The sequence below is a fragment of the Ictalurus furcatus genome, chromosome 24 (genome assembly GCF_023375685.1).
Source record: "Ictalurus furcatus strain D&B chromosome 24, Billie_1.0, whole genome shotgun sequence".
NCBI lineage: Eukaryota > Metazoa > Chordata > Actinopteri > Siluriformes > Ictaluridae > Ictalurus > Ictalurus furcatus.
Genome location: NC_071278.1, coordinates 5,049,155 through 5,062,807, shown reverse-complemented (window position 1 = coordinate 5,062,807; position 13,653 = coordinate 5,049,155). Strand labels below are relative to the sequence as shown.

The following is a 13,653-nucleotide window of genomic DNA, read 5'->3' as shown; positions in this document are numbered from 1 at the left end:
ATCATACTGAGTGCGGAGTACAGGGTCTACTGCTCAGAAGGGGGCAGTACAGAGGCATTAAACCTGAGAGAGAGAGAGAGAGTGTGTGTGTGTGAGAATAACGCTTGTTTATTAGATGGCATCTTTGTTTGATTTGGATATCTGTGTTGTTTGGTTTTTTTCTTCCAGTCCCGAAGAGGATCCCGAAGGAAAACGGGATATCTGTGGCGAAATTCTGCAGATGAAAGCTTTGGAAAGGCTTACATCCACGGTGAGTGAGTGAATGTGTGTGTGCGTGTGTGTGTGTGTGTGTGTGTGTGTGTGTGAGAGAGAGAGAGAGAGAGAAGTGACCGATGCAGGAGATTGCTGCCTGTGTCCCGGTCCTTCTGTATCTGTGCTGTTCAGCTCATGGCTGCCATTTAAACCCAAAGGAGGGCCATCTGTCATGTTATCATGCCCTTGTGTCCCTGTGGCACAGAGATCAGTCGTACTTATCTCACACTCAGCAACTGTCATGTAGCAGAGCTCGGAATAACACTGCACTGACAACACACACACACACACACACACACACACACACACACACACACAGTGTAGAGGTAAAGGAGCTTTCAAGTGCAGAAATTACTGCCACTCCTTATGGCATAATAAGGAGCTTGCACAGCATTATTATTATTATTATTATTATTATTATTATTATTAAAGAATCACGTCCTACATTTTATCCATTTATAATGACATTAATGTTGTGAAACGTCCACAAAACAAGTGACCACCTACATTATAGCAGCTATAAACAGTCATTCCCTCACCCTTTTCTCTTCTCACCCTTGAAGGTAATAAGACAAAATATATATAAAATACAGCTTGTCAATCCCTCTGTTTTAAAGAGTTTCCCATGTCGGTAAAATTAAAGTTATAGCTTTAACTCTGACTGTTATAAGGTGCTGACACTGGAGACTCCTTACATAAGCACCTCCTCAAAGAAAACATCAGCATAACAACGATTACTCATAGTAGCGTTTTTTTTTTATCTGTTTATGTGGAGCATCTGCTCTACAAGTTCCTGTACAAGTAGTTACCATAGAAACAGGAACATATTCAAATACATGCATTAATATATAAACCTGTGATTTCCTTTGCGGTCAGTGTTAGTGTCAGAGCTGCTGTTATAGAAAATTAATCAACAACTTCTGAGCAATCAGAATTCAGCAGTGTTCTGTTGTGTGTGTGTGTGTGTGTGTGTATGTGTGTGTATATATATATATATATATATATATATATATATATATGTATATATATATGTATATATATGTACACATAAGTTTATATATGTTACATAATTGTTGTGACAGTGAAAAGTGAAATAGTTCAAATATTTTAACTTTATTTTTGGCCACAAGTGGTAATTCCTGATGGAAAAACTACAAAGTTTAAGTGTGTAAACAAACAGTGTTGATTAGAAAAATCTTAAAACAAAGATTAGATTAATTTCTCAATATTTAGCCTAACTGTGATGAGGCTTTGTGTCTTACACTGAAATATCTTTAATTTGACACGTCATAAATCTCCTTATCTTCATTTGATCTGTTCTATGTTGGATTTCTCACTCCTCCCGACCTGATTGGTGGTTGAGGTAAAAAAAAAAAGATTAAAAAAAAAAAAAGAAACAAAACCTAGTGCGAGAGCAGGCCTTTAATAGGCCTCATTTATCTTTTAGTAAAGTAGTGCGTGAATGTTATCATAGGACAGATCAAAATGAAAAAGTCTCGCCAGATTTAAAAAGTTTCTGTAACACCACTTGTCATCGTTTTCACATGTTGATAAATGCCTATCAGACATCATTTACAAAGCGCATTTTCATGAGCATTGCTGATTTACATTTAATGACACCCACCAAACTCCACAAAGGCAAAGCTCACAGAGAGCTGGAAATGACAGAATGTTGATCAAACCATTAAAGAGCACCTTCTAAGTGTGGCATGCACTAAATCTTATGGTAATGCAGTGGCTGAACTGCATTACAGCATGGCGGCTATGCTAGTTAGTTAGTTAGTCCACAAGGTGGAAATTTGTCTTTGGCTTCACCATACAGTATAAACAGGGGCATCAACACAACAGCCTGAAAACAATAAAGCAAAAGTATATTAATAGTATAATAATCTAAAACTCAAATATACTTCAAGATACACACACATATACATTCCCATATGTACATATATGTGTGTGTGTATATATATATATATATATATATATATATATATATATATATATATATATAGCAAAGTTGCTGTAGAGAAAAGTTGCCTTTGTTTTCAATGTTAAAAAAACCCCCATAAAGAGCAGTAAACAGAAGATAAAAATAGTAGTCTCTGAGACCTGTAAATTAACACCTAAATTTACACAGGGTTTTCAAGAGGTTTTGTAGCTAACTGGAGCTAACTGGATTTTCATGAAAGCCACATTTGTTGTGAAACTGCTCCTGCGCATGAATTACGAAGAACTTTCTTCGTATTCCCATTGAAAAATGAGACGCAGTGCTTTTCCTCGTGACGTACGCATACTATAGCAGCCACCTTTGTCATGATGTGATCGACTCAGCTATACAATATATCCAGCAGGCAACCAGTGAGATGAGACGTATGAGTTATCTAAGCATGAAAATGGTGCTTAGCGTGAATTTTCCATGACAAATGTCTGTATTGATTTCTGAACAGATTAATAACACGGGTAATTTCAGTAAATTACATGAGAAATTATGTTCAGATATGCCCTGATTTGTTTCGCTCCTGGGTGGTGACATGAACATCTGTAATTGATGGGATAGAACGGTGTGTATTCAGTGCTAGAGCACACACTGGTTGAAATTCTGTATAAATCTTCTTTTCGAGGAAGTAAGCTGAAGAATTATTCTGCTGAAGAGTTCAGAGGAGCTGTAAATGATTACACCCTTAACATCAGACATTACAGCCGTAATATTAGAAACTAATAACGCCGTACCTAAAAATAGTTACAAAACGTAATAATATAATAATAATAATAAAAAATGCCTAAAATGTACTGAATGAGTCTTGGTAACTGTTCCAGTATTGCACATTTTCTGGCATGAATTTCATTCCACAGAAACCCATAAGCCCTGTATGTATTAACACTGCAGTCTCTATGGTCTGTAAGGCTCAGATCGATGTCTTAGTTACACGTCCAGGGCCGAGGGAATGTAAAACTTGTGTATGGTGTGTGCAGGGCTGGCTTGCTGGTTATAAATGAGCTAGCAAGGGTAATCCCCTGTCCATCAAATATACAACTCTATATACGTTCTCATTTTTCTCAGCTAACAAAGAGGATTATTTTGCATTTTTGTGGACCTGAGCACAGCATCATTACGAATGGTGTAAGCGAGACTGGGGTTGACCACAAGTAGCTGTCACAGAGTGTTCGCGTGTAAATAAAAACAATAGAACTTGCATAGAATTAACATAACCAGCAAAACTGATTTCCATCACACCGGATCTCTGATTTCGTGGGGAAAGAAATGCAACTAGTGGCCACACAGCAAATTAAAATATAGGACCGAGGACCCTGGATGATATTAATATTCCCCATAATATTTGGACAGTATTTAATAGCACTTAAGTTTAAACTCTAGATTAAATCAGAGAATGCAATTAAAAATTTCTGATCATTAGCAGTTCATTACTGATATTGTTGTTTCTTTCTCTTGACAACTCTTATTCAATTCAATTCAATTCAATTCAATTCGTATAGCACTTTTAACAGTGGACATTTTTACACTTTTAACAGTGGACATTTTTACACTTCTAACAGTGGACATTTTTACACTTCTAACAGTGGACATTTTTACACTTTTAACAGTGGACATTTTTACACTTCTAACAGTGGACATTTTTACACTTCTAACAGTGGACATTTTTACACTTCTAACAGTGGACATTTTTACACTTTTAACAGTGGACAAGCAGCTTTACAGAAATCAGCATATCAAATTTACATTTCAGTTTAGCCCTTTATCACCTCATATGCACTCTGACAGACACCCCCCCCCCCACACACCATTTCAGAAATACCATACCACCACCCCTCTCTGCTTGTTATAGCCTCTCCCTGGCAGAAGGAGCACACTCCTCATTGTTCTTTAATTTGTTGTCTGGAAAAGCACACGCTGAGTAATATTAATGCTTGATATATGCTTAATGACTAAAAATAACTGGTTTTGTATGTTTGTTGCTGGTTGAATTTGATCTCAGCATTTGAATAGCAGATGTATTCCCTTACACTGGCCATTCCCTTACACTGGCCAAGATTGGGCTGCTTCTGTAGCGTTGAACCTTTTATCATTTGAAGAAATAAGTCAGCTGCAGTGTCCTGTGGTGAGACATATCCTCCACAGACTTGAGAGAAAAACTCTCAACAGCACTTCTGCATTAAGAAAGAACTGTGAAGTGTTCATCAGTCTGGGGCTTTTTCATTTTTCATCGTTTGTGTTTGTGTTCTAGCTCTGTCCTAAATACTGCAGCATGCACTTCCTCCTGCACTTTCTCCTCAGTGAACCTTCAGTTCAGTACCATGAGTGGAGCTGAAACATCTTTTCTGTTCCTCACAGGTACAAAACGAACTAGCTGCTGCCCTGGCAAGGAAAGCACGGAAATCAAGTAAGATTAATGAGCTTTCTGATGGGAAGCAAATAAATGAGTGTCTTCTTTATGGCTGTGTTTACTAAACACTGTCGGACTAATAGATTGCTTGCTGATTGATTGCAGTGTCTGAGGACGACAGTTCGGAAACTGGAGAAAGTTCCCCACAAGAACCACAGAAGCCAATTGAAGACAAAGCCAAGGTACAGTACACTGAGAAAATCAGATTTCTGTGGTTTTACCTCACGCTGTGTTGTTGATTACGTTTATTTTATATTCAGTCATGTGTATTTTAGTTGGAATTGTGTTTAGTTGAAACGCCATCAAGAATATCAAGATTTTCCTCAGATGTGATGGCAAAATATCAAAAATAGATTCCTTTAGACTAAAATTGCATTGTACGTAATATAACACTTAGCATGAACCACACACTTTCACAAGCTCCAATGATATGATATTATATAACAAAATTACATTCATATAGGCCCTGATTGGTGGTTAGGTGAACATCTGAACTGAAACGAATTACTGAAAAATGTTCAGGAGAATTCTAAAGCCAGTTATTGAATTAACATTAGCGCTACTTAACAATCAATGCACATTTTGTACAACGCTTTCACAATTTTTATAGGCAAAGATGTTCCGGGGTAGTGTTATTACTGATGTGTGTAGTGCAGCAGGTGGTAGGATTCGAAACGGTTAGAGCGTGCAGTAGTTATGGTGTGAAGCAAATTATGTGTAAACATCGCTACATACCAAATGAAAACTTTTGGTTTGCTAAAGTCAGAAAGGCAACTATGAATAAAAAAAAAAACAGTTAAAAAAACCAATAGTACATATCTAGACACAAAATCTCTTTGTTCTCAGTGCCCCAGGCTGCTGATTTGTCCGGCCTGTGTTTGTAAATTAAGCATCTAATATAATTATTGGACTCTACGGACTAAATCTGTATAATTATTCTTTTCAGAGAAGGTACTTTGTTGTTCGACATTACAGTTGTAGTTCTGATCATACGTGGATGCCACAAAAAGTTTGGGAAACTGCAAATAACAACAAAACTGAATTAGAAAGTCATAGAAAGTGACAGATTTGGTGGGATATTCTCTCATCTATTCATTACATCCGGAGACTTTTATTGTAAATATTGACTGGTGAAAGTTTACTAATCAGCCCCTCCCGGATTTCATGATTTTGATGATGGTCACAGAAATGAACGCAAAATCAAGCAAACTGCACAATATTCTGAAGCGCTTGCAATTTTTCAAAATTACCGCAGATTTTCCGCAGATTTGGACCAAGACGTGTCATGTGACATCATCGAAACGCTCATCCAGTCAAAGCCCTGTTTGATTCACGTGTGTTGAACATGAGTACAGCTAAAAGGTCTCGTTTACCAACAAACATCACGACGAAAGACTATATCGTGCAATTGCGATTTCGCCAATTCAAGTCGTTTTTAGCAAAAAAAAGCACAAGAAACTTGTGAGTAAGTGCATCGCACATTATGGGGGGGGTTAGCCGCAGCAAAATCAAGCATTTTTTTGGCCGCAACAATCACAGAAAACTCTGCGAAATAATGTACGAACTGACTAACAAAATTGTAGAACTGCCCTTCGAATTTCATTATAAATATTCTGTTCTAATATATTCTGTTTGTTTCTCAGTGCAGGGAAGTGTGTTAAAATTCTTGTTTCTGATACTTGCTTGTGTGTGTGTGTGTGTGTGTGTGTGTGTGTATGCACGTGTATGTGGAAGTACACTGTGCTAAGAACAGACTTCCATTAGCCAGCAGTAGAAAACTTTTTTCCTGCAACTCCTGTTTCCTGAACAAAGAGCATAATTTTTAAAAGCAATTTAGCCTTTAGAAAGAGTGACTCAGCAGCTTAGGAAAGAATAAAGAGCACAGGGGGTCATGTCTGAAGAGGAACATGCTGCTTTATTTCAGAAAGGTGTGTGTTTCCTGTGGATTTCTGGAATAATGTGAACTGTGTGTATGAGCTTGTGTTTTTGTGCCTGAGTGCATTTATGTGTCTGTAGTTGTGTGGGTGAGAGAGACAGAGAGAGAGAGAGAGAGAGCGAGAGAGAGAGAGATGGAAAGAACGGGAAACAGGATGGAACGGGTGGGCGAGTGAGCTTGGCAGGGCTTCAGACATGGGAAACCTCTTAGTCTGAGTCTCAATAATTCATCGGTTCACGGATCAGACAGAAAAATCTAACACAATAAAGCAACAGTGCAGCAACACAACATAAATCTGAGATCAGACATCCTCACTACATTCACACACTACATACATACTGCACATATGTGAGATCAGACAGAAGAGCAACACTGTACAGCAAAACGTCACAGATCTGAGATTAGACATCCTTACTAATTATGTGGTTATTAAGTACCACATTTCCCATGACGACATTAGAGCGACTCAACACAATAACATAAACATGAAAGACTATAATACCACGACCTGAGATTAGACAGACTTAATCTAATACTACATGCACTACACAGGTCTGAGATCAGACTCGGGCTACTTACTGCAAAAATCTAAGAGCAGAACAGTTTTTGGGAAAACTCTGCATATCTCTTCTTCATTCACATCCATGTATGGACAGTCCCAAAATAAATGTGCGCCAGCTTTACGTAACTGAGAGGACACGATTGGTGGCTGTAGTTAGCATCAGTTTGGGTTATTTGCATGGTTGTTGTGGTGGTTTGTTGTTGTAACAGGAAGTGCCTCAGGCAGAAGAGGGAGACAGGTCTTGTGTTATCAGATATGTTTATTTTTTTTTAGGAAAGTGCAGGAAATTGTTGATGAGGGAGTTTTCATGTGTGCTTATGTGTGGGTGAGAAAGGGACCGAATCAGAGGCATTTATTTATAGCTAACGATACAGATCCCAGGGGAAAAAAATACCATTTCTCCTTGGGGATGCTCAGTGCACAAAGAGAACTACATCATAAGACTACTTGGGTTGAAAAACTTTTTTTTTCATTCTGGAAACTACACTTAAACGAACTAAATTTTAGGAGAATAAACAATGTATCTACAGCTGTATGCCCGTTTATTCTGGAGCCTACTTGACGTAGAGGCAATAATTGTTTGTGAAAGCCAGGAATGGAAGCGAGTTTATGAAGCAGAATGTTGCCGAGTTGTTAAAATAAAAATCACATATTAAAAATTTAAATAAAAATTAGGACACCCTCACAGAGAATCAGTAAAGGTGAAAAGGAAAGAAAAAAACCCCTAAAAACGATTCTTTAGGAATATTCGTGGACATTCAGCAGAATAAGTACAAACATTGGACGAAATTAAACAGGTTAATAAACAAGTTGCAGTAAAATAAAACCATTAATCCTCTGTGCATTCGAATGAAGAACCATGTCTTATAGTGACAGTTATATCACAGGGCAAAAGAGGGGTTAAAACAGGGCTTTTATTTTGAAGAAGACACGATTAGATCACTGATTGTGTATGTTATTTGTTAAATGACTATGATTATTCGTTTTGGATCATATGGCACATCTGACACGTGCGAGTCCCTTCGAATGAGCTGTTACTATAGAAACGCTAACGTATTCGAATGAGCGCATTAATATAAACCTGTGATCTGCTTTGCAGCTGGAACTACGGCCATATCGGATTTGAGAATTCAGCAGTGCTGTGATATAATTAATATTTAATGATGATAACAGCTTATCCTCCTTCATTGGAAACAAATATACTGTATCAGAAATGTATATTTTTGCCTAGCTATTTCCACCGTCACAAAGTAATGATGGTGGTGTCTGTTGCGCTGTTGGCGTTTGTTATATGTGTAAGTGTATGTGAGGGAAAAAATAGTGTGTGTTTGTGTGTTTGCATTGTGCTGGTGTAAATAACTGCGTTGGAGGTTATTAGCTTGTGCAATTTTGGGACCCTGTGTCTTATTAGACTGAATGATGGCAAACAGAGTGTGTGTGTGTGTGTGTGTGTGTGTGTGTGTAGCCTGGCTGTGCTACATCTGATTAGAGCTCCTCTGTGGTTCCCTTCCACCCACAGCCTGGATGATTATTACCATGTAGGTAATTACAGCCTAGGTAATAGCATCTCTCTCTCTCTTTCTCTCTCTCTCTCTCTGTCTCTCTCTCTCAGTTTTACGCATATGTGGTCAGATACATTCGTAAATGTCCACCAGAAACCAGTTTTAAAGAAAGCTCCCTCTCTCTATCCCCATTCCTGTGTCCTCATATTAATATTCAGTATTTCAGTAGCACTAGGAGTCTTTGTCTAAGCCACTAGTCTTCCACTGCATTATCTTCCACTGAAAGATCCTATGCAGGGAACTTGGACAGGAGAACACGCACGGCAGCCATTTGTCTCTTCAGCCTGAACTGATGAACTTTTACACAGTTATTGTAGAAGGGACCAGTTGATTAATGGACACTTTGCCCTTGATGTGTTTGCTCTTGTAGGCCTATTGTTAATATTTTGATTGGAAAAATGGCTACAGGTAAATTGACCTATAAATTGAGAGTGAACGGTTGGTGCCGTGTTGCTTTCAGCTACTTGGGTAGCATTATTACTGCAGCAGGTATTGGGAATTGTGATAAGCCCTTAACTATATTGATACAGATATTTAATTGATAGATCAATGAATGAGTCTGACTAAAAGGACCAAAACAAGCAAAAGTAGGGCTTAGTTCTCCGATATAGCTTCCGTGTTTATATCACTTCCTTCCATTGCACTTATATTTGCTCGTGTGGGTAAGTTTTCCACTTCTGCTGTTCATTATGGACTTGTGAGACTTATTAACGTTTATATAAGTGTATATGCAGCGCGTTTCCCACCACTGTTTCGGTTTTGGTCACGCCCCCTTACATGACATTGGTTGTTTATCCTAATGTGTTCACCTCTTCTGTGTCTCACCATGATTCATTTGAATATTTTTATCTGCTGGTTTTGTTCTGTCCAAGCCTCCATCTTTTCTGTTTCTTCCCCTGGCCTGTTTTTCCTTTCTTTCTGATTTCTGATTGATGCATTTAACACAGTTAAGCCTGCCTGCCTGTGTTTTGACCAATGCTATTAACACTGAGTGCGATTTCTGGCTTGGTCAAAATGGTAAATGGTCTGCACTTATATAGCGCTTTTTAAACCTTAGCGGGTCTATAAAGTGCTTTACACCGTGTCTTATTCACCCATTCACCTATTCACACACACACACACACACACCACTGGTATCAGAGCTGCCATGCAAAGCGCTAGCTTGCCATCGGGAGCAACTTAAATAAACTAAAACATCTGTTCAGTTAACGCTATTACACATCACACCTCCCCACCACCATGCAAAGGTCGTACTCAATTCAGAATTTCTTGTTCGTTACCATTAAGTGTTAAACTCTTGCAGTATGCAGCTCACAGACCATCACATGTAATAAGAGGCATTTCCTTGCATTATTGAGGTGTTTTTTTAAAAAAAGTTTAATGACTTGTTTTTTTTTAAAATACATTTTCCCAGCGCCTCTATTGTTATTTTGCTGCTAGCCAGACTTTGTCCCCTTAGTTGTTTTACTGGCACCATGGGATAGTTACCTCACAGGAAGTGCTCTGCTCTGCACCAATCAAAACACAGTTCAGTGTCAGTAAACAAAATGAGGCGTCTGGCTCTGATGATAGTTCATCAGCCCCCTCCTCCTGTTTCTCAAACTCACTACTACTGTCCCATGGGTGTGTCTGGGTTTGTGTGTGTTATCTTTCTTGTGTTCCTCTGCTGTGGAAAAAGTTAAATAGATTACAATAAGTTTTCAGCCTAATCTTTATACAGTGTCTTGCATTAAGTATTTCCACCCAACCCCCTCCACCCCACCCCACCCCTCGCCCCCAGCAAACACATTTCCACATTTTTAGTGTTACAACCAGGAATCGAAATGGTCTTCAACCTCTTGAACTTGAACTTTTGCCTCTTTACTTGAACCGTACTTGTGATGTAAGACTATGAGCAGTTGATGAATCAGAATTTCTACTATTATAGAAGACATTCGCGTGATGCAGTACTACATGGGATTATGCAATGACCATGAAAAGATTGAAATCAAACTTATTTTCTGTTTTGAATTCTTAACAATGTTCCTAACGTGAAGTTACAGTTTTGGTCCATGGTGGTTTTAACTTTTAAAACACCAGAGTATTCCTTTGACATGGTTAGAAAGTTCAAACAGTTTTGTGTTTGGATCTTAGTTTTCTTTTTCACAGACAGTGCTTTACAACAATCCCCCCCTGCCCCTTTGAATTGGGGACATATGTGATTACACTGTTTGTTATTGATCTACACTAAATAGCCAAATATCTCAATGTAGTTTGCAATACAATGCAATAGTTGTGTACATAATTTTGTATATTGATCTCTCAGACCCCCCCCCCCCCCCTTCAAAATTATAGGCTATTTTGTGTAGATTTATGACATATATAATCCTAATTCGGTTCCCTGTTTCAAGGAGGATGAATACTTAAGCAAGCCACTGTAGGTAAATACACTGCTGGTAGCTTCCACTTTATTCTATTTTTTCCTCTCCTGCTATCTTTCTAACACACTAGTAACATAAACACACCTCAGATCAGATCTGTATCTGTGCGTATTATATAAAGCTTGTGGCTGATTAAACCGCTTCCTTTCAGGAAAGTAAATACTCCACGGTTTCTCTTTCCCACTGCAGTTTAGTTTCGTTGTTCTGTCGGCACTTTCCTGCTTCTGTTTTGGGCGGAGTTACGAACGCGCGCCTTTTCTCTTCGCCAAACACACACACACACACTTACTCACTGAAAGTAACACACACAAGTGCACTCAGTCATACTTCAGACTAACGCGGGCGGAGAAGTAGCAAGGGATGAAAGAGAGACGAGAGCAGCACATACACATACACACTACTGTTCAGACAGCACTGAGACTTCCAGCTTCTACAACACACACTCATCAGGAGTTTATTACAGATTGAGGCATTGGGTCTGCTCTTCTGTTTGAGAGTGTGTCCTGTGGATTATTTAGTTCTGTCTGCCAGTGTGTGTGGGAGAGATGGGCAGCATGACGTGGGACTGCGGGCTGAAGTATCTCTTTTCTCTGCCTCCGGCTCTGCATCAGGATGGTGTGTGTGCGCTGAGGTCCCCCGACGAGTTTTCACGCCTGGAGATGGTGCAGAGGCTGGCCAAGGATGGCTGCCGCTTCCTCCAGAACCAGAACTACAGACTACCTGAACGCTCCGCACAGGTCAGTCCATCTCTCTCTCTCTCTCTCTCTCTCTTTCTCTTTCTCTCTCTCACTCTACCTGCTTTACTTTCTCTCATGCTCTCTCGACCATGGTAGTTTCTGTGGTTGCTGCAAGAGTGTAGACATGTGTTGTGTTCATCCAGGCAGTTACTAATCAACTTAATCACTGCTCTGATGATCCAACTTCATCATCAATCTTCATTAACTACTAGAGATGCGATATGAAATTTGACGCTAATACCAAACTACATTGTGACATATGCTTTTTTAAAAAAAAAAAAATGCATTATGGGTATTCTCAGTACTTTTTCATGCATTCATTTACTTGGATTTTCACCCATTTGTAATTCCATTTGTCTGTCTGTATGATGGGGCAGACTGGCTTAGTGGTTAGCACGTTTGCCTCACACCTCTGGTATTGGGGGTTTGATTCCCACCTTCGTCCTCTCTTGCAGAGCTTGCATGTTCTCCCTGTGCTTTGGAGGTTTCCTCCGGGTATTCTGGTTTCCTCCCCTGTCCAAAGACATGCACTGTAGGCTGATTGGCATGTCCAAATTGTCTGGAGAGTGTGTGTTTATGTGTCCTTCGATGGGTTGGCACCCTGTCCAGGATGCCCCCCTGCCTTGTGCCCCAAGTCCCCTGGGGTAGGCTCCAGGCTCCACATGACCCTGTGTAGGATAAGCAGTACATCAAATGGATAGCTGTTTGTATGATTTGGTTTATCATATCATATTCTGTTAGTCATAAAATTTCAACCTAGTTAACTAGTTAACTAGTTATTCCTCTATGTTTTTTATTTTAGCCCAGTTCTAGTCATCTCAATTTTCCACCCACTAGTACTATATTTATTTATTCATTGATTGTTTCAGTGATTGATTGATTGATTGATTGTTTTAGAGGAGACAGAGAAAGGATCCAAAACAGTTACCAATATACAGGTGCCAACAGAACATCACATGCACCAGCTTACATGAAGGTAGAAACATTGCACATCATATCAGGATGAGGTATTAACAAAAAACAAACAAAAAAAATGTATTAAAAGTTAGACTAAAGAATGGTGAGATGTAGGAGAAAGGGTGAACAAAATTTCAATATTGTTTTTTAATTTTGTAATTATCAAAGTGTGATATGCCATTCTTTAAAAAATTAGAAATATATATATATATATATATATATATATATATATATATATATATATATATATATATATATATATATATATATATGGTAAATTGCCGTGGTATGAGAGAAATAACACGCTTCAGGATGTGTCGTTTTAGGAAACTATGGAGTGTTACCATCATTGTAAATTAGTTTCCCATAACAGCACATCCCCAATATTTTATTCCTTACATATAACACACCCTTATTAACTATATAATAGTAGTTGTTTGGTGTTATTGTTATGGTATGGTTTGTGTTGTAATGCTCAGGTCAGCAGTAAGTGCAGCTTTATTCAGGAACATGATTTCAGTGAAGCTGGCATAGTTTAGTCTATAGGGAGCAGTGGATTTGTGTTTGAACCTGTACTACAAGAGTGTGTGTGTGTGTGTGTGTGTGTGTTCTGCAGCCTGCAGCAAGGTGACACACAGCTGAGTGAGTGATTGAGGGAGTCAAAGACAGAGAATGCAAGCGTCTGTCTCTGTTGCCACTGTCAGAGAGGTTGAGGTCTTTAGAATTAAAAATCCATCTACGATCAGTGAATTTCAAGCTCGAGAATATTCAGTACTGATGATGAAGCAGTCCATTTGGTGTTACTTGTTCTTGTGGCTGAAAATTGG

General features: G+C 38.7%; 1 protein-coding gene across 1 annotated transcript in view; it reads left to right on the top strand.

The window, feature by feature from the left end:
* Positions 1 to 13,653, top strand: part of rapgef5a (Rap guanine nucleotide exchange factor (GEF) 5a) — an 82,653-nt gene that overhangs the window by 34,479 nt on the left and 34,521 nt on the right. Inside the window, exons 6-11 of the mRNA XM_053612502.1 lie at positions 169 to 250; positions 4,601 to 4,649; positions 4,758 to 4,839; positions 5,175 to 5,190; positions 10,153 to 10,170; positions 11,651 to 11,869. Of these exons, the coding sequence (XP_053468477.1) occupies positions 169 to 250; positions 4,601 to 4,649; positions 4,758 to 4,839; positions 5,175 to 5,190; positions 10,153 to 10,170; positions 11,651 to 11,869 (466 nt within the window). The remainder of the gene's footprint in view (positions 1 to 168; positions 251 to 4,600; positions 4,650 to 4,757; positions 4,840 to 5,174; positions 5,191 to 10,152; positions 10,171 to 11,650; positions 11,870 to 13,653) is intronic.